The sequence below is a fragment of the Lepidochelys olivacea genome (genome assembly GCF_965140295.1).
Source record: "Lepidochelys olivacea isolate rLepOli2 genome assembly, chromosome: 2".
Classification (NCBI taxonomy): domain Eukaryota; kingdom Metazoa; phylum Chordata; order Testudines; family Cheloniidae; genus Lepidochelys; species Lepidochelys olivacea.
In genome coordinates, this window is record NC_140412.1 from 236,622,810 (window position 1) to 236,644,130 (window position 21,321).

Consider the following 21,321-nt stretch of genomic DNA (forward strand, 5'->3'; position numbering starts at 1 on the left):
GCACTGAAGCTCTCTTTCTTTGTCTCTCTGTTCCATAGGTTATCATTTTGTATTTTGAGCCAAGCATATTTCGCTGTGTTCTCCTAAGATGGGTTCGTCTTCTGGGCTTTACTACTGTTTATGGAACTGTGACACTCAAGCTCCACAGGTATTTCATGTATTATTAATTTCCATCACTGTGGTAGTATGTACTCTGTGTGTGGTCAACTAGAAACGAGCGGTGAGAATTTATTATAAACAACAGCTCTTCCTGAGGTGTAAAACCAATGTCTCTCTCTTCTCAATGTTCCTGAAGTAGTAGCAGTAGTAATATTAGTTTCTGAGGAATCTATATGCCAGAGTGGTTGAGTCAAGGCTGCAGGATTTGACTAAGGAGGAATAACTGATACAGGTGTAGCCTTTGGGTGGGCTAGAGTTCACTTCATTGCCCTTCTCTAATGCCTTAAAAAACCCCAACTCCCATAGAAAAGTAGCTGGAGATCCAGAGTTCAGTCTCTTAAGGATTTTCAGCAACAATTGCACAGGGTCAGCCTCCCCATATTCATGTCCCAAAATGAATGAAAGAAATGAATTTAATTAAACAACTTTATAAAATCTTATGATAAAGAAACACAATGATCTAATTTTACAGCATAACATGGGTATTTTATAATCTACAGGCATTATCTTCACAGTTATACATAAACATAAATAAAGAAAACAAATTAAACTCTGAATAGTTCAGTCCCCACAGAAATACAGTAAGAAGAAACAGTGAGGACCCAAAGGCTTAGGCTGAGTCCCAAAAGCTAAGGGTATGGCTACACTACGAAATTAGGTCAATTTTATAGAAGTCGATTTTTAGAAACTGATTTTATACAGTCAACTGCATATGTCCACACTAAGCACATTAAGTTGGCGGAGTGCGTCCTCACTACCATGGCTAGCATTGACTTACAGAGCAGTGCACTGTGGGTAGCTATCCCACAGTTCCCACAGTCTCCGCTACCCATTGGAATTCTGGGTTAAGCTCCCAATGCCTGATGGGGCAAAAACATTGTTGCAGGTGGTTTTGGGTACATCGTCAGGCCCCTCTCCCTCCCTCCATGAAAGCAACAACAGACAATCATTTTGCGCGTTTTTTCCTGGGTTACCCATGCAGATGCCATACCATGGCAAGCATGGAGCCCGCTCAGCTCACCATCACCGTACATCTCCTGGGGCTGCTGGCAGATACGGTACTGCATTGCTACACAGCAGCAGCTCCTTGCCTTCGTGGCAGATGGTGCAGTAGGACTGATAGCCATCATACGTCTTCTGGGTGCTCCTGGTAGACCTCGGTGAGGTCGATCAGGGGCTCCTGGACAGACATGGCTATTCTCCTCTTAGAGCATCGAATGGGAGCCAGAGACTCCAGGTCATTCTCTTCTTTAAGTTTCGTCTCATGGAGATTCAGTCCTGCTTGGAATATCATGCGAGCTGAGGCTTCTTCCTCAGGCTGCTCTCCCAGCTGGCAGCACCATGCAGTCGCACCTACCCCAGCCTACCCCTTGCTCCCATGGCTCATGAAGCCTGGACAGTGGTAAGGAGCAGTTCAACTATAGGCAGAATGGTGGTAGAATGTGCCTTTGGACGTTTAAAAGCTCACTGGTGCTGTTTGCTGACTAGGTCAGACTTCAGGGCAACCAACATTCCCATTGTTATTGCTTCTTGCTGTATGCTCCATAATATCTGTGCGTGTAGGGGGGAGACGTTTATGGCAGGGTGGGAGGTTAAAGCAAATTGCCTGGCATCTGATTTTGAGCAGCCAGACACCAGGGCGATTAGAAAAGCACAGCAAGGCGCACTGCGCATCAGAGAGGCTTTGAAAACCAGTTTCATGACTGGCCAGGCTTTGGTGTGACAGTTGTGTGTGTTTCTCCTTGATGCAAGCCAGCCCCCTTTGTTGATTTTAATTCCCTGTAAGCTAACCACACTCCCCCCTTCGAAATAAAGTAACTATTGTTTTGAAACCATGCATTCATTCTTTATTAATTAAACAAAAATGAGATAACGGACAGGGTAGCCCGGGTGGGGTGGAGGAGGAGGGAAGGAGAAGGCCACATTGCTTATTGTAGCCACACTAAAAATCAAATTGTTTGAATGACAGCCTTCTGTTGCTTGGGCCATCCTCTGGAGTGGAGTGGCTGGGTGTCCAAAAGTGGCTGGGTGCCTCCCCCCCGCATTCTTGAGCCTCTGGGTGAGGAGGCTATGGAACATGGGGAGGAGGGTAGGTGGTTATACAGTGGATGCAGCGGGGGTCTTTGCTCTTGTTGGCTTTCCTGCAGCTCCAACAGATGCTTCATCATGTCCGTTTGCTCCCCCATTAGCCTCAGCATCGTGTCATGCCTCCACTCTTCGCGCTCACTTAATTCTTTCCTGGCCTCTGCCACTGAATGCCTCTATGCATTAAGCTGTGCCCTAACAGTGTGGGACGACTGCATGAGCTCAGAAAACGTGTCATCGCGAGTGCATTTTTTTTACCTTCTCATCTGCAATAACCTCAGGGACGAAGATGATGGGGGAGCGGAGAAACATTCTATGCTCTACAATTCTGGGGGGACTGCATGGTCACCTGTGCTGCTGAGTTCTCCATGCTGACCAAACAGGAAATGAAATCCAAAAGTTCCCAGAGCTTTTCCTGTGTACCTGGGTAGTGCATCGGAGTTCAAAGTGCTGTCCAGAGCGGTCACAATGGAACACTCTGGGATAGCTCCTGGGGGCCAGTACCATAGATTTGAGTCCACACTACCCCAAATTCGACCCAGCAAGGTTGATTTTAGTGCTACTCCCCTCGTCGGGCAGGAGTACAGAAGTCAATTTTAAGAGCCCTTTAGGTCGACGGACACGGTTGGTTGTGTGGATGCAGTCATTTTTAAATCGACCTAACGCGGCTAAATTCGACCTAACCTCATAGTGTAGACCAGGCCTTTGTCTCAGTTAGAGTCTTTGATCATGAAATCTATACACTCTGCAGAGTCTAAAACATCTTACCACACTTGCTTGTAGGAATCTTCAGTTGGAATCCATTCAGACTCTTCCTCTGTTGAAATCACTACTAGCCAGTCAGCTACCTGATTAACCAATCAGTCAGTTAAGTGTATAGATTTGAAGAAAAATGTTACAAGAAAATACAAAACCGAGAATAGTAAAAGTTAAATGTCTCTTTCCCCATTACTACATTTAAACAAAAGTTGGTGATCATACTAGTTGAGACAATTTAACTGGAACAGTTTGGCTAAAATCAAAACAACATTCAAAGCATATAGTTAAAATCGAAGAAATTATTTTTCCCTGCCAAATTCCCCTTGCTATAATTAACATTGCCCTGTAGAGAGTTAACAATATCACTAACCTGCTGCAAAATGCTTCAGAGTTAGGGATAACAGCCTGCTCTGCTCCTGGGCTCAGCTTCTCCCAACTCACACAGAGTACATGACCCCCTGAAAAGCAGCTACCCTATTGGGCACATGGGTTACACAGGCACATTGTAAAATCATACAGAGTTTTTAGCAGAGGGGGAAAAGATTTATTTGAAGATAAAGGGGAGTAAAATATCTAAACGTTCCTTCAAGGGTCCAAAGAGAGGAAAGTGGTAAAGGATTTTTTTGTTTTAATGTTATAAATGTTTTGATACCACATGGTGATAGAGGCTATAGAAAATCCTAAAACAGACAGAATGCCATACATGCTTATTATAAGCTTTTCAAGGCTCACAAGCCAAAGGTTGCTTTCCTCAGGCACAAATGGCAAACAGGCTGAGCTATCTCAGATGTAACTGCCTGCCAGAGAAAGTGTTCAGGGAATTTTGGGTTATGTATGAAGAAATTCAGCTGAACTGGCAGAGCACTCAACTGGGGATGCTGATACTTTGAGACCCAACTTCAAATCCTACCTCTACAGCCTCCTTATAAATCAATGCCTTTTGTGGGCATGTATTAGATAAAATCTAAACACTTTCCCCTTTATACCACAATGAAAAGAAATACAGAGGAATACTTACTTATACATCCATCCCCTAAATGTATTTATGAAGAGTGAGCAAAAGAGAGTATATAAATATTAGCACGTAGAAAACTGATGAAGCTGTAAAGTAGTCATGCTTATGTTTTACTCTAGCTTCTTTAATCCATTGGCATGATATACAAGTGAGATCCAGTATAATGCTCTGAACTGTGCTATGATACGGCCGATGACGTCTGGATTTTGCACTAATTATATGTGTTGATATCAGTAGGTATACTTTGCCTGTTTGTTTAATGGTGTCTGATGACCTCTTTGCATTGAAATATATCAAAAAAGTCACAATTGATACTCTAAGTACCTTCTTTGCAGAGGATGAATTCTGGTGTGAGAAGGGAAGTATATTGGGGGACTTCGGAAAATATAGAGGAGAATTGGGGGTTTTGTTTAGAGGAGCTATTATCTTGAGCTCAGAATAAGAGCCTAGGAATGTCTAGAATCCAGATTATTGTTCCACATGCGGTTCTGTAACAGGCTGATCACATGACTTAAAGTTAACATGGATTGGTGATGCCATATTGTGATAAGGGACCTGGAATTGCATTTAAGTAAGGCGAGGAAAGGATTGGAAAATAGAATAGAAGCTCTTGTACCTCTAGATTACCCGTTCAAATCCAGGCAAAGTTGTGGGACCACAACAGTTATTACCTGATGGCTGTTCAGTTGCCTGTGTAAACTGAGTTCTCAGTCTAGTTCCTACAAGCCAAGTGTCTATGCTAAAACACACAAGCCTCCATACCCCCTGTTCCGCAACATCGCCACATTTCACACTACTTAGTATTTTTGCTGACAGTCGAGCACGTTATGATGAATGAACCCCTAGAAATAGGTCTCTCCAAGCTGCAGTTGAGGCAGTCACAAGGGCATATATTCATATGAAAATTTTAAAATAAAATTAAAACAATACAAACAAAAACCATTCTGGGGCACGACAGTTGGACTATGTAGAGAAAGTTTTAAGAACTCTGGTTTTTATTTCTTGGTTGAAATTATTGTGCTGCTGATGTTACGGCCCAGAATAAGTAACTGCATTTTTCAGCTATAACATTTACATTATCATTGGATTCATTTAATGTTTCTTCACGACTTTATGACTACTCCACCTCTTGTAAACTGCTTTAATTGGTCTTTATGCCAGTTTATTCAACAAGGTGTGCATTTTTGTTTCTATACTCTATAGCTGCATGTCTGTATTGTAATCTTGTGCCTTGCCTTCTCTATTTACTATTTATTATTTATTCTCTATTTATAAACATTTTAGGCATGTCTTCCTCCAAGTATAAGTAGTGATCCTGAAGGACTGAGTAAACCTATGATACATATTTTAAATAATAATTGTAATTGAGTCATGTGAGGTAAGAAAGAACTGGCTGCTGTATAAATCCTCACAAGACCAGCATTGAGATTCTTGGAAGATCTAATTTAATCTATGATCATAACAGAAATGAAGAATGGACAGAATAGACAACTGAAGATTTTCTGTGGCCACATCCACACTTACTTGTGGGAAGAACTTGTTTATGACGATGAATTGGTTATTTTGAGATCAGCGGAAATCCTAGGACAGTGGAGCAGCCCTAGGAATGATGCTAACAAAGTCTAAAGGATCTCCAGATCAGCCACACATTACTCATACCTACCTTCTGCAGTACTTTCAGCAAACCCGAAAGGTGCTGTATACATGTGCCCAACCCGGCTGAACAGCCTATTGTAGGAAGAATGGGTAAAATAAATAGCATCATCTTCTGTCTTTGATCAACCTATCAGTGCCATTTTTATGTCATCCATTCTGACCTTCAACCACTTTTTATTCATTGTGCATTTATAAATAATGAGCTGAATTTATAACTCCACTTTTTCCTGAGAAAACAGGAAAATGAGCTAAACTTAATGGATTTAAATTCAGGGAGGTGAACAGAAGACTATAGTACTTTCCTCAACAATGAAGTCCACAGAATGTTTCTAGTGGATCAAATGCAATGCTGTTCTAAAGGTAGCCCTTTGGGGTCAAATGAGCTGCTGATGTTGCTTCTTTCTATACATCTCTGTGACTGCAGATTGTCTCTGTGTCCTTGTCTGTGTTTTTTATTTAAAAACAGGTTCTATGCTTAGATTTTATTTTTGGAATGTCTACCATCTTGGCATCAAAATTAAAGAAAAATACACAGAAGAGGCTGGGTGAGAGAGAGTAATTCTGGAGGAAGAATGGTCATGTACTGTTCTTTTTTTGGACCATCGGTTCTCAACCTGGGAATGATAACTTCCATAATGTCAGGGATGCTCAAATCGACTCCAGTTGACTGGCTCCTGGTCCTATTGCACATCCAGGCTTCACAGATTAGAAGAGCTGCTCAGACATCTTGCATTCTTAACCACGTCAATGCAAACACAAGGATCCCGCTGCACGATGACTTGCAGAACCCACCAAAGGCAAGATTAAAATCCTGCTATGGAACCGCATCAAGACCCTTACACCCAACTTTGACACTGAGGCTCAAAGGAGAGTCCCGTGGAGCATTTCAACCACTCAAAACAAATAGCTTGTCATTGACCCTGTCAAGGAACCACCGGGTTTTGATTTATGTCAGAAACACTGGTGCGGATTGAGTCACATCAGGAAATCTCCTGGGAAATGTGGACAAACCCTCTTTAAATGGAAAACGAGGCAAACACCTGTCAGTAACTCCACTTTTTGGTCATCAGACACAAACGATGGAGCACATTATATCTGAGTGTCCCCTTTGTTCTTTCACCGGGGGCCTGAAGGACATTCATCATCTCACTGATGCGGCAATGTGCTGGCTATCAAATCTAGATATAAATTTGTAGTCATTGCTAGCTACCCAACCCATACGAAAGAAGAAGAAGAATGGAAGTTAGACATGAAGAGAGATACAGCATTGCTGAATATCTACAAGAGGAATAATTCATCAGAAAAGTTCATATTTACTGGGTGGCCAGTTAGAGATTCCAGAGGAAAATTTCTGTTCCACTTTATAAGCCAGTGGGTTAACTTATTGGCCCATTACTCTGGGGGCTTTCTGCGCCAAAAAATTAAAAATTCTGTGCAAGATATTTTAAAATTATGCAAAATTCTGAAAATTTTATTTGTTAAAATAATACTACATAATCACACCAGTTTCAATTATTTTGGTAATTTATTTCAAAATACCTAGGAGCTAGTATGTCGGTAACAATACAGACACACACAAAAATTCCCCCAGGAGCAGAGAGTTAAAGAAACTCCTATGACAACCCAGTTCCTGTTTCTCTGCCCCCTTCCCCCTCCCCAGAGCCCAGCCAGGGGACCAGACACTCACAACCCCTCCCCCACAGAGCCCAGCCATGGTGCTCCCCCAGTGAATACACCCAAAACCCCTCCTCCGCCGAGCCCAGCCACACCCCCCACCAGCCCAGATACCGACGCCTCAGCCCAGCCGCGGCCCCCCCTTGCCCAGATACCTGTCCCTTCTCCCCCCAAGAGCCCAGAAACCTGCCCTCCCCAGAGCCCAGGGATCAAGAGGGAGAAACAGCCTTATGCTTGGTCCCAGGCTTGCATGGAGTTTCCTGCGCACTGCTACCTCCTTCCTTCAGGGCATGCTGGGAACTGCAGCTTCCAGGAACCCTCTAGCTCCCTCCCCCTCCCCGCAGCAGTGTCTTCTATGTGTGAGCTGGGCTCTCCAGGGTCGAGCAGCCTCTGGTGGCAGTCAGCCACACTGCAGCCGATTTCTGTGGCAGAAAGGAAATTCGGCATGCACAACATTAATTTCTGCAAAATTCTGCATTGTGCAGTGGTGCACAATGCAGAATCATCTTCCAATTATCACCTGACCCCTGGCCTCACTGCATCAGCTGGGAAGCAGCTGATTAGTCACAGGTAGGTCTGGGACCTATCTCCCCTTTAAGAACCAGCCACCCTGTGGTACACTTCATATGAAAAACAACTTGTCATTTCAGAGCAGTGTCAGTTTGGCATTTCAGTCCCCAAGGACAAAGATAATTTTGTGTGTACGCTGAAGAGGTCTTAGAATGAATCTGAGTCCTCTGTGGTTTTGGGATATGGGCCTAATTCCAAGCAAGTGTATTACCTTGGAACAGGGACCGCCTTTGTACTCAGATTTGGAACTGACAGTGCCGGTACCTTGGCTGCTCAGAAAAGAAATATGTGCCCTGCCAGGGTTGCCAAGGTGTGGATTCTGGGCTGTTCTTGGATTGTGAGGTTGCAGAAGTTCGAGGAAGGGCAATGATTACACTATGACATGGAGATTGCTTACTACAGGCTGATTTGGGTGGAGAGAAGTGGCCTGTGTTGGCATCATGTTTTGCCCACTCTGCAGTGTCTAACTTGAAAGGTTGTGATCTACTGGACGTTGTGGTGATTCACTCAGGCAGAAATTATCTGGGTCATATTCCTGGTGAGTACTTCATACAATGTATGAGAGCAGATTTGGACCACATCAGAGATTTGTTTCCAGGAGCTGTGATAGTTTGCTTTGATTTGGGTGAGCAGCTGAATAATTGTTACAGCAACAATATGAAAGCAAGCAATAAATGTTAGAAGAACATTAATTGGGAAATTGGAGGGTTCATTGCTGACCAGAAAATGTGTACTGTAAGGCATAGAAACATTACAAGCTCTGATACCTCGCTGGTTTTTGGACATCTAGCAGTCAGAGGTCAGAAGCCCTTTCTCTCAAACATAAAACATATTCCAAAATACTGTTTGTGAAATTCTCTTGCTGGCCCTGCTACAAACTCCACCTGTGACGGCGTGATCCACTCTCCCCTAGAATGGCACCTCCTCCTGGGCATTCTGAGGAATAGCTTATGAGGTTGACGCCCCTTCTTACAGTTGCACGGTATCCTCTGCTGGCCTCTCTGGGTCTATGGCCCCTCCCTCACTCCACAAGCTGCTGCAACCTCTTTGTCAATCAGCCCTCTGGCCAGGTCACTCTACGTATTTTCCCCTTCCTGGGTACCAAAGTCTTCCTTTAGCAGTCCTAGGCACCCTTCCCATTCACTGCCTTGTACTGCCACACCCTCAGTGTTGGCAGGGGAACCCAGGCACATCCTCTACTCCGAGTTCCAGCTCAGGGACCCTCCAGCCAGCAGTCAAGGTCTGTTCCGTTCTAGACCTTATTGCCTTTCCCTGAGCTGTGTCCTACCCTCATGGCTTCCCCCCCTTTCTCCCAAACGCACCTCCCTTCTCCCACCTCCCTTTTCCCAGCTGCCCCCTCAGATGTCAATTTCCTGCCTTTGTAAGTCCAGCTCAGCTCCTTCCTCCTCAGCTGGGCTCCCTCGCATGTGTATAACAGGGAGCGAGGACTTCAGGGAGATATGTTTCTTGCTTGTGGTAGGAGCGCCTGGGTAGTGTAGTGGGAAGAGGGCCAGGTTGGAGGGGGTAACACAAAAAATGGGTAAGGGGTGTGGCTGGGGAGTTGTGGTGGGCTGCTGCTGCTGAGGATGGGGGGCTGGCTGGTTCAGCATACTAATTGTGGAACGTAATATGTAAAACTGTGTTAATTACTACTAACGCCTACCAACAACATATCTTTTCCTATTAAAAATCTTGGAAATTCAGTGTCAAAAAAATGCCTCACTTCAGAGTTAAGGTTGCTTGGCAATGTGTTGTCTCCTTGTGGAATGATCACTTGAGCAAATCTCAAACTTCTGAAAACCAGGAAATGCCCAGGTAAGGTTGTCCCATGCAACCTTAACTCTGCCTTCTTTCCGCAATGTCCAATGGGCCCCATCACTCTCTTCTCCCCCCCCACACACCTTTACTATGACCACCCCATAATTGCTGAAATGTACACGCTCTTCACCTCCTTTTACAACCCATTCACTGCCACTACAGGTTTCCATCTAGCACTATTTAAAAGGGTAAAAAGAAGGGGGGAAGAGTTGCCCACATCACCTTTCCTCTGCTGTCTTCAAGCAATGCCTCAGTATGCACATAGCATATACTCTTATTGGCCTTTCGCACTATAAGAGTCAGGAGGTTCTAAATCCTCAGACTCTTAGCCGATTCCCCAAAAACAATAGCACGCCACTTCACAACCTTTTACAACCCCCTTACACTTGCTCACAGGATACCATCTCAACCTGTACTTTCACTTAACAAATTTTAAAGGATAATCCTCTCATATTACACCTCACTGCTGGCAATAAGATTTGTAATAAAAGCCTTATTCCTGGCTACCAACATCACCTACAAAATTCTGCATAGAAATGATGCATTCTGCATCCTGTAGGTCCACATGCCCCTTTTCCTTTCCCTCACACTTGTGATTAGGGCCCTATCAAATTCACAGCCATGAAAAACACGTCACAGACCGTGAAATCTGGTCTCCCCCCGTGAAATCTGGTCTCCCCCCGTGAAATCTGGTCTTTTGTGTGCTTTTACACTATACTATGCAGATTTCATGGGGGAGACCAGCATTTCTCAAATTGGGGGTGCTGACCCAAAAGGGAGTTGCAGATGGGTCACAGGATTATTTTAGGGAGGCACGGTATGGCCACCCTTACTTCTGTGCCGCCTTCAGAGCTGGGCTGCCGGAGAGCGGCTGCTGTTGGCTAGGCGCCCAGCTCTGAAGGCAGCCCCCACCAGTAGCAGCACAGCAGTAAGTGTAGCAGTACCGCAACCCCTCCTACAATAACCTTGTGATCCCCCACAACTTCTTTTTGAGTCAGGACCCCTACAACTATAACACTGTAAAATTTCAGATTTAAATAGTTGAAACAATGACATTTACGATTTTTAAAATCCTATGACCATTAAATTGACCAAAATAGACCCTAAATTTGGTAGGGCCCTACACATGAGGGTAGAAAACATAGCCCTCCTCCTATCAAAGTCACAGATCTGTCACACACCTCAAAATAATCCACAGATCTCTCAAACATATCTCTACCAAGCAGTGCTAACCACCATTCAGTACAGTTATAGCTGGATCTGACCACACTCACTTTACCTGGGGTGCACGCAGATAATACATGCCTAGACTGATCTCATATCCCAGCTTGCCCCTGACAATAGCCTTTGTAATAAAACCCCCGTGCCCTACTAATTATATAACATACACAATTCTGCACTGAAATGATGCAAACACAAAAATAAGTTATTGAGTGCAATACAAAGGTAACTGGGTGAAATTTAAAGGCCTGTCTCATACAGGAGGTCAGACTAGATGATCTAATCGTCCCTTCTGGCCTTAAACTCCATGTATCTCTGAAACACAAGCTCTGCTGTCAGTGTTAATTTGGGTCAGTATGGATAACTAAATTTTTTTTTGTAAATTTAAATTTCACGTTCACACCAATCTTATTTACTGACCTACACCTTTTCCCAGCTAATGATTATCTTGAAAGTAGCTCTGATCATGTAAGTGGTTTAAATCTGTTTGCAGACTTGTAGTACTGGGAGAATCAGGTGATCTGCCTCAAAAATAACTATGGAAAATAGTTATCTGTATGTGTTTCTAGTTAATACTTCTCTGACTTACCATAAAAACAAGTCGTGTACAACAATTCAGTAGTTTTGTCTGTACAGTGGTAACAACTATATTGTGACAACATTATTAGCTGATGTTGTGATGTTAAGATGACACTATACCAATCTGTGCATTGTTCAAATGTGCTAATTGGTTACTTCCTGAGACATAGCCAGTCTACTCTAAATATATTAGATCTCTGGGTTGTACCACAAAGTCCAAAACATTACAGCCTCAGGTGCTGGAAGAAAACAATTCAGGACTGCAGGGATATTATACATTGAAGAGACTCTTCAGTATCTATCAAATCATACCCAGGTATCTAACTGATGCATTTTTCTATAAATAATCTGCAATCTTCTTTTTTTATTAAATATGAACACAAATATTTTTAAATAAATAATTTAAAGCTTTTTACTATCATTAAATAATTAGAACACTGGCATTTTTCAGATTGCTAGCAAATATATTCTTAAAAGAATACATTGTCTGTTTTTCCATCCATTAAATCTGTATTCTATAATGGGTGATTAGGCTTTGTAAAACAAAAAAGCTCTTAAACAGTTGTTGGACTCCTATGAGAAAAAAAGTATTATTTTTAAAAAAATGAAAACTTGCCTAGCAGCTGTGTCCTGCTCCAATTCAAGGAACACAATAATGAACCTGAAGATTTTGATATAGAGGGATTCACCCTGGAAGCCTCAACCATTATTTTCAGTTTTTAACCCCAACGTTTCATCTTATGTGGACTCCCTAACTTCCAGGTTAACTGAATAGTCATCCTGAGTTACCACAGCGTGGGAGACAGTGAATGAAATGAACCCTATAATGGCCAGTAGTTGAAGCATGCCCAAAATCATAGCTGGAGGAACACTACTTCTGTGAGTAGCTTCCTAGGGTGTCTACGCTGCAATAAAACCCGGGACTGTTCCATGCCAGCTGATTTGAGCTTGCGGGACTTGGGCTACATGGCTGTTTAATTGCAGTGTAGATGTTTGGGTTCAGGCTACAGCCCAAACTCTGGGACCCTTCCACCTTACTGCTTTCTAACTTGCTGCAGCTGGATGCAGCTCAAGAGCAATCAAACGTACAAAGAATTGGCACCTTGCCAAGTTATCATCAGAGAGGCTTGGTCTGTAATCATTCAGTTGGATTACTACACAGACAAAGTCAGAATCATTGATATAGTTTGCAGAGTGTGTCAGCTGGAATACACAAATCACAAGGCCTTTATTTCCCAAGACTATTTAAAATAACAACAACAAACCAACAATGAATCCCACCCCACGCATATACCAAGAATTTTTGATTGATTGCTAAATTATGAGAGGATCGGTGGTAGTCTTTCATCTAGCTAGTGGTACGGAAAGTGTTGTGAGGGGAAAGTGTTTCTCACTGAGGTGGCGTTTTGAGGGTTTCATTGTCTTCTATGGAATAATCCATTTTGGAGGCCAGTGTTGGATTGTTAAATTATTCTCTGCTTTGAGCAGCAAGGAGTGCAGATTTTCCATTGGTATTCTGTCTTCCATGTTCAAATAGCTGGTACTGATTTTTTATTCTCTATTTCATGCTATATGGAACATTTAGCCATGTACTAAATTGAAGGGGCCAAATTCAGTGCTGGTGTAAGCAGTTTTAACTCCACTGAAGTCTCCAGGGCAGAATTTGGCCCAGTGTTTGAACATTATTCAGGCCCCCTTTTTTTTTTTTAATTGAAGCAGGCTCATTAGCATTTAGGGTTTGCTGTTTCTCTGATGAGGCTATTCTTAGCTAGCCAATTTATCTCTTTCTAAAAATGTTTACTGTGGCTGGCAATATAGTGTTAGCAATTAATTTAGTTTTTGTACTGTGCCTACTCGACAGAGCTGTGACAGTTTTTGCTTGCTTCCTCATTGCAGCCTCTCTCTTAACTTCTGCTCTCTAAAACATTTTTTCCTTTTCATTCTTTTTTATTATCATAAGAATTTCATTTTCCATAATCAGATGGGTGGCTCTGTGACTGTGCAAGGCATTCCTTTAGGTGACTGTATAATTGTGTTTCATAGGCACAGCCAGCCAGTGTGCCAGAACCTTCTCTGTCGTTTATGCTTTGTCCATGATTTAAATATATTTATATTTTGGTAGTTGTTGTACACGTCGTTAGCTTATTGGTTAATAGCTTGTGGCTCTCTTTATAAAGGTATGTCTACACTTGCGACTGTACACAGTTACGTGTGTGTTATTATGTTATGCGCCCCTTGTTGTCCACATCTGACGCTCTGAAGGACAGTGTTGTGTGCAAAAGCTAGCACGCATGAGGGGTGTGGGCATATGCACGCTTCTGCTGTGGCATGGCACTGTACCCATTATACAGTGCAGTGAGGATGGGGGCAGGGTCATGTATCAATAGTTCTCCAAGGCCATTCCCAGAATGCCTTGATCCATTTGCTGCCTGACCCTTACTCCAAGGTATAAACATCCCTGACTTCACTCTTCCCCACCCCAAACTCCCATTTCCAGCAATGGTAGTAACCTGTGCTGAGCCCTTCAGAACAGTTTTCTGCTAAAATCTATTGATCAATACAGGTGATCATGGTCTGAGAGGAGCTATGTGGTCTCTGGAGCACACCCAGGTGCTGATCAATGTGTGGTCAGAGTACACCATCCTCTGCGACTTCTCCCAGGTCAGCAGGAACATTCACCAGTACCGGGAGATTTCAAGGAGGCTGGCATTCACCGGACTCCATCCCAGCACCAGGAATGCATGAAGCTCCTCAGGATTTTGTAATGAAGGGTGAAGGACTCCAATGGTCACTCCGGGAGGGGACCTAACATATGCCCTTGCTTCAATGAGCTGGACCAGGTGCTCCCCAGGGCTGTGAGTATGGAGCCTGAAGTGACTCACGGACCCCTCCTTAACTCACTGGCCTCATTATACAATGGAACACTGATGAGGGGCAGAGTCAGGAGATTGCAGGGACCGGGAAGGGAGACATGGAGGAAGAGGAGCACATGATCCTACACCTACATGGTGTACCCAAATGAGGAAGTCCACCCTGAGAAAGTCCAAGAGACACTGCAGGAAACACTGGTAAGTTTTACAGTGGATGGACCCCCACCTTCCCTGCCAACATCCCCTCTTGCTGTGATGCTACATGCCTCAGCATATCCCCCACCACCACACCACATCCCCCACCACTGCACCACCCCGACATGGGTTCATCCCAAAGGTTTGGAGTGGAGTAGCAGAATTCACAGCACATGACTATGATTGCTTAAAAGTCTGGTGCCATGGAAATGCAAACAATTTCCTCTCTCCGACAACCCCTTCCCTCCACTGCCTATGAATTTGTCATTTTTTAAAAACAAGTGTTCGTGACAATGAAGTAAGCCACGAAATAACTGTTGCTGTACAAAGCACCAGAATGAAAACCAGAAGGCAAGTTAAGTGAATCATATTTATATCTTTGTTAATAATTTAAGTGATAATACAGACAACGGAAACAAAACTAAATTAACATTGAAGATATCTGACACTGAGCAGTGCTTTTACTCAACCCTTACCAAACAGTCATGAGTTCTTGAAACCATGGTAGTACTTATGCCCAGGGAGTAATCATGTATAGCACCTGATAAGTGCTGTAGGCAACGATGTCAGAAAATATTGTGAGGAGGGAATGTGTGAAGTCCCTCTCAAAGCTTTACAGAACTTTAAAAAAATTACTTTAATAATGCTTAAGTAGGGCCCTATGAAATGCATTTTATTATTGTGCATTTTCAGATTTATTATTATTTTTTTTCCTTTTTAAAAATATTAATTCCATCTTTATGGGTTTGTTTAATCAAAATTGTTTGATACATTGACAAAAATTAGCCTTACTATGAATAATAAAAATGTTCAGAATTGGATTGCAAATGGGAAAAAATGATTTTAGAAAGAAATCCTGCAATTTAAACAAAACATCCTGCAGATATACAATATACAGTAAAAGTAACACATTTGAATGATTTTTTAAAGTAGCGCTCAGTAACACTGCTGAACAGTAACATAAGAAGTCCACAGGAGTGTGCAGGGGAGGAGTGTGTGTGTGAGAGAGAGAAAGAGAGAGACAGAGCCCGAGTGTATGTGGGGAGCATGTGTGCGTGGAGGGGAGTGCACGTGTATGTGTGTGTGTATGTGTGAGAGAGAGAGAGAAACTGTGTGCACTGGGGGAGTGTGTGCACCTGAGTTAGTGTGTCCACACGCTGTCTCCGTAAGCAGGGTACTCACCAGCCTGAACACTTGTTCAGACAGCAGCCGGCAGCGCCCACTCCTGAGCCAGAGGCTGGTTCACAGACAGGCGCTCCCTTGCTCCCCCCGCCCAGGTCAGCAGAGACCAGGTACACCAGTGGGGGGGAAGGGGACACCCCAACATCAGCCCCTCCCTGGCTCTGCGCAGGACAGCAGATCAGGAGGCTCCTGATCCAAAGCAGCTTAGTTCTCCTACATGCGGCTGCTGCAGGTAGCTCAGCCATGCAGCCCGCCCTTCTTGCCAGCTGCTGTGGTCGTAGTGCCGGGGAGAGCAGGATTCTGTGATTCTATCCGTATTCTCGTTAATGCGGATTTCAGAGGGCCCTACTTAAGTGCTCCCTATAGAGCAACCCGAAAAAGAGCAGTTAACATATAACAAAAACATTGCTCAAGAAGGCCCTTAAAGTGCATTAAAATTCTCCTCAGCACAAAACCATGGCCAAAATGTGTTACCCTTGAAGAGCCTCTGCTGATTGTCTGCTTTCTGTTAGTACATCAGTGTCAGCTGCAGGTGATTGAAACTCACGGAGGTGGCTCACAACAGAAGTATGTCACAATACTCTATTAGGTTTTTCAGCACCACTATAATGTCACAGTAGTATTCCTTGGCTAAGTCCCAAGTCACATTCTGGTTCCCCTGTTCCAACGTGTACGCGTCCCAGCCCAGGGCCCTAACAGCGGCGGAGTAGTCTGCCACGGGGTCAGCAGGGATCCCCCTGCAACATGCTGACCTTCTATCAGGCCAGCTCCCAACCAGACTGTTGCCTGGTTTCCCTGGGCTGCTTCCTACTCTCCCCCTCGGGCCTTCCTGTGTCTGTCATCTTGGGGAGCTCTGGCCAGTCCGCAAGCGGCAGCCCCAGCATCTCCTCAGCGTCTTGGTCAGCCAGCAGCCTGTGGAGATCCGGCCAGGCCTCAGGTGGCAGCCCTGGCAACTCCTCAGCGTCTTGGTCGGCCAGAGGTCCTGGGAGCTCCATCCTCAGAAGGCCTCCTCTGCAGGCTCCAGCAGCAGGCAGGATGCGTCCATCTCCTCTAGTGGCTCCCGCCCAACTGAGCTGCAGGGCCTGCCTTTTGCACTTTCTGTTCCTATCCTGCCCTTCCGCTTCCGGCAGGGCGGACGTGGTTCTCCAGGTTTGGCCCCTCCAGGGGACGTGTTGTGATCCCTCTCTGAGGGGGGCCACACCTTCTCACTACAAAGCCATATGCTGTTTTTGGTGGATGTATATAGCTTTGTATGTGGAATGAGGATGGCATGTTACCCACTGCATTAAGTGTGTGGAACGTTTTACCATACTAAATATTATTACTAAAGAGAAATAATGTACCTTGGAGTGCATCTGTGAGCAGAATTTTCCCACTGTATGTTACTAAACTGATTTGTGCTTTCACTACACATCTGATCAAAGCATAGAGGATCTCATAGCATCAGTTAAATAACAGATATTCTAAAGGATTTAAGATCTCAAGAAGAAGCCTGAGGCAGCATGCTTACTGCTAAAACCACTGTTCATTAGTTTCTTTGCACCTCCCCTCCATATTCTTGCACTAACATACATAAAGATCAAAAATAGTTATTTCAGACTAGACACACCTTTAATGCTGAGTTACCATCAATAGATAATCCTGTCAAGTTGTATGAGATTCCTGGCAGTGTGTACACAGCTTAGAGCAGTGAGTCACTAGGTCATGAGAAATAAGCCCGAAGCTTGTACTTGCTAAGAGATGCAACTTTTCTCCTGAATCATTTTCACCAAATTTAAATTCAGACAGACATTTTTAAAAAAATTTAAAAAAAATTGTTTCAAGGAGAGATCCTCTGTGACATTCATAAGGCATATTAATTCACAATTAACCTAATTAGTGAGTGGATCTTCCCATTGCTACACACCATACAGCTGAAAGAGCATTTATCTGACAGTAAGACCTTGAATCTTAAGAAAGGATTCGTTATCTCCAGACATTACTGAAACAAGACAATTTTCAAATCTTTTCTTTAATTAAAGGTTGCACATTATTTGAAACTGCAGAAAAAAGTGTTATTAATGTAATTCATCTCCTCCAGAGTTTGAATTTAATTGATCTGTTTAAATAACAATACCATTAGTTGATAGTGTGCATAATTTATGGAGAAGTACTTTACAGGCAAACACAGGGGTATTGCACACAGCTGTGTACCTTACTGCCAACACTTTGCAAGCCAAGCTGAGGCTAATCAGAGCAGAACAATCCATCCCTCTGCAACAGCTTTTCAGATGTTCGTATATATACAGTATTTCTGAAGTGATTCTTACTCTTTTCTTTATTTTAGTATTTTAACTAGGGGAACTGAATTCCTCTGATCCTTCCATTTTTGACTCCATCCTGGCCAACATTTCTTATCTGCACTGTATGAGTTATTACTGAGCACATAATGGCTGCTCCACTTTCTGCAGTGTTCTTGGGGAATGCTTAGAGAGAACAATAAATAAATAAGTTGGAATTTATGGAGAGGAAGTTCTGTAATAGTGAAATGATATTAGTTAATGATCATGTATGTGTGCCTTCTAAATAATCTGATACAGTATCTACAGCCCATTTCTTTCTCAAATGGGGCTGCTTCAAAGCAGTGTGTTTTAAAAATGGAAGTGTTAATGCCGGATTTAGCAAAGTAGATTTGGTCTAGGATCTACTGGTATTATCCACTGCTCGTTTCAAAGAACTAGTTTATATTGTTAAATATATTTCTTTAATCTTGTCTGACCGGGTTAGACCTCTCAGTACAATCTTATAATCATGTAGGTATGTGCAAAGAAAACAGAACGTGGCTCTAGGAGTAAATGAATTGTACTCTATTTTTCACATAACAGTAAGAGTTTGAGTTTTCATAGTAATCACTGAGTTCATAGATCCTACTGTGGTTACAAGCCTGAATTTTGCAATGCATTGCATTAACTCAACTAATTTATTCCATTAGAAGATTCAGTAACAGAATTGTATTAAGTCATGATAATAGCACTATTAATGTTTTTCAATACTATTATTCAAAGCAATAATAAATCAGAAGGGACCAGTTAGAGGTGAGGTGATTTAGTGGTTGATTTAGTGCAGAAACTTGCTATTTAATTTGACTTTAGGAAAGTCAGTGAATTAAAAAAGTAGATTATTTTAAAGGTATGATATCTGTCTGTTTCAAACACAATTACACCGTAGGTAAATTAACAGTTAACATGTCATATTGGCCATATATAAAACAAGACAGAGAGTAAAAACAGTTAAGTATCCCAGTACATACTTTTCTTGACTCTCTTGTTGTTTTTTCTTCTGTTGCTAAAATATTATTTAATGTTTGTCAAATAACATTTATTTTTAAAAATAAAGAAAAATAAGATAATTTGTGAATATGCAATTGATAAATATTTTAGTCCCCACAATAAATCTGGTGGCAGAGTGAAATATATTTAATCGCCTAACTTATGGTTAGTGAACTAGTCTTTGGTTTCTGACTCAGAATAATACCTTGTACAATTATTCTATAGTGCTTTCCATTAAAGGATCTCAAAGTGCTTTACAAAAGTTAGTGAACTAAGCCTCACAACATCCTGTGAGGTAGGCAAGTGCTTTTGTTATCAGTGTTGCCAGCTCTTGAAATGTTATCACAAATCTCATAAATTAAATGACCAAACGGTTATTAAATGGTTATTAAATGACCAACGGTGTGGTTGAACTGAACAACATATATAAATAAAATTAGTCCCTGTTCTAAAGATCTGATGCCTTGATCCAGCAAAGCAATTAAGCAAATGCTTAAGACAGAATTCACCGGAAAACCCAGGGAAGGGAATAACTGTATTTAGCGTCTATGCTATATGTTGTTATTAACTCCTTTCTTGGGGCATCGTGGAAGAAGCAAAAGTTGTTATCCCCATTTAACAAATGGAGAAACCTGAGGCACAGAGAGACTAAGTGACTTGGCAGGGGTCACACTAGAAGTCAGTGGCAGAGCTGGGAACAGAAATATACCACATCTGGGCAATAGTACCCTAAGATTGACCAGTGGAAAAATATGTCTGCCTCTGAAGAGGCTTATTAAAACTGTCTATATACATTTTCAGCAACAGAGAATGTCTGTGGAGAGCAAAACTAAAAGGAAATAGAACTGTTTCAAACCTACTGCTTTCATTCACCAAATTAAGTCAAATTAAAATCGGTGGGTTCAGTTCAACGCAGGTTGCAATCCTGACGTTTAGTTGGAGTGGTGAGTTCAAATCCATAAACTCCAAGTGAACCTAGTTTTGAAATAGAGGTTTTCAAAATGTGCTGAACTATGGTGAGAGGAGATTAACAGGCAGGCATTACTCAGATCTATTTTCACAGTATAAGCTTCTGGCTAAATAGTGACCTTGAGATCTTTTGTATTGCCAGTTCTGAAAGTCTTTGGTACGGGTAAAGAACTGAATGGCTTTAGATTTACAAAAAGATAATGATCACCTGGTGATTTTTAGAAGCAAATAATTAGCTTAGCCACTGCTTGTGTAGCCTGAAGGATTTATAGTTGTTAGACCAAAGCACCAGAAGAAAGAGCCTTGTGAACTTAATGTTTCTACAACAAATCACCTTCAGTTTGAATTGGGGAAAAGGGTTAGACTGGATTGGGTTGCTTATGGAAAAGGATGTTTGAGGAGCTGATGCACAGAATTCATTTTTAGCAGGTGAAGTATGTATAATCATTTTAAATATGTCTGCCACAGAGAAATAATTGAAGTGTTTATGTTAACAAAAGTAACAGCAGTGGCTCAAGGACATGAGTCAAAGACACTATAGAGGCTCTCTTGGTAGCAGGTGTTTTTCAAAATTCTAGGAATTTTAGACAGGACATTATTATTGACATCTGTAGATGTTGAAGAAGCAGAAGTAACCATGCAGCTTAACCCCAAAGGTGAAAAGTTGACAGACTGTAATGTTTCTGCTACTAATAATTTGGGAATGGTTTGACTGGGTTCCTTATTTAACACCATAAATAAGAGTTGTATATGCTGTGATAGTTCTGAGTGATCAGATAACTTTACAGTTAAGGGGTCAAATTCTGTGCTGATTTATATCCTGTGCAGTACCGATGATCTAAGTGGGATAGCCTGGGGTGTTAGTACAGAAACTGATCCATGGGGTGGTTTATTTCCGTTAGGAGATATAATTAATGGATAGCAGACAAGGATTTTGTGCAGATGAGATCCAATATGGTCTGCATTATTGAAACCTGGTGATGTGTCACGGCAGGTCCAGTGTTGATCCTTATTACCCCTCAGTCCCCAGATAGTCAATACAACACAGACCCAGATCCAGAATGGGCAAAAGCAGAGGAGGAGCAGCCATTTGTCCATTTGTGATGAGGGTGGGACATCTTGGCAATATGGTAATAAGCAAACTACAGTGCTTCAAAAACAACATATATGCAGTGCAGTCTCCCCTGGAATGGAGGACAGCAGCCAACCAAAACCAAAGCATGAAGCACAAGAGTGAGCTGGGAAATGGGGAGGCTCAAGG

The 21,321-nt window shown here is 42.6% G+C and overlaps 1 protein-coding gene across 1 annotated transcript in view; it reads left to right on the forward strand.

The window, feature by feature from the left end:
* GPR158 (G protein-coupled receptor 158) overlaps positions 1-21,321 on the forward strand; it is a 307,100-nt gene that overhangs the window by 248,124 nt on the left and 37,655 nt on the right. Inside the window, exon 6 of the mRNA XM_084621991.1 lies at positions 39-148. Coding sequence (XP_084478117.1) covers positions 39-148 — 110 coding nt within the window. The remainder of the gene's footprint in view (positions 1-38; positions 149-21,321) is intronic.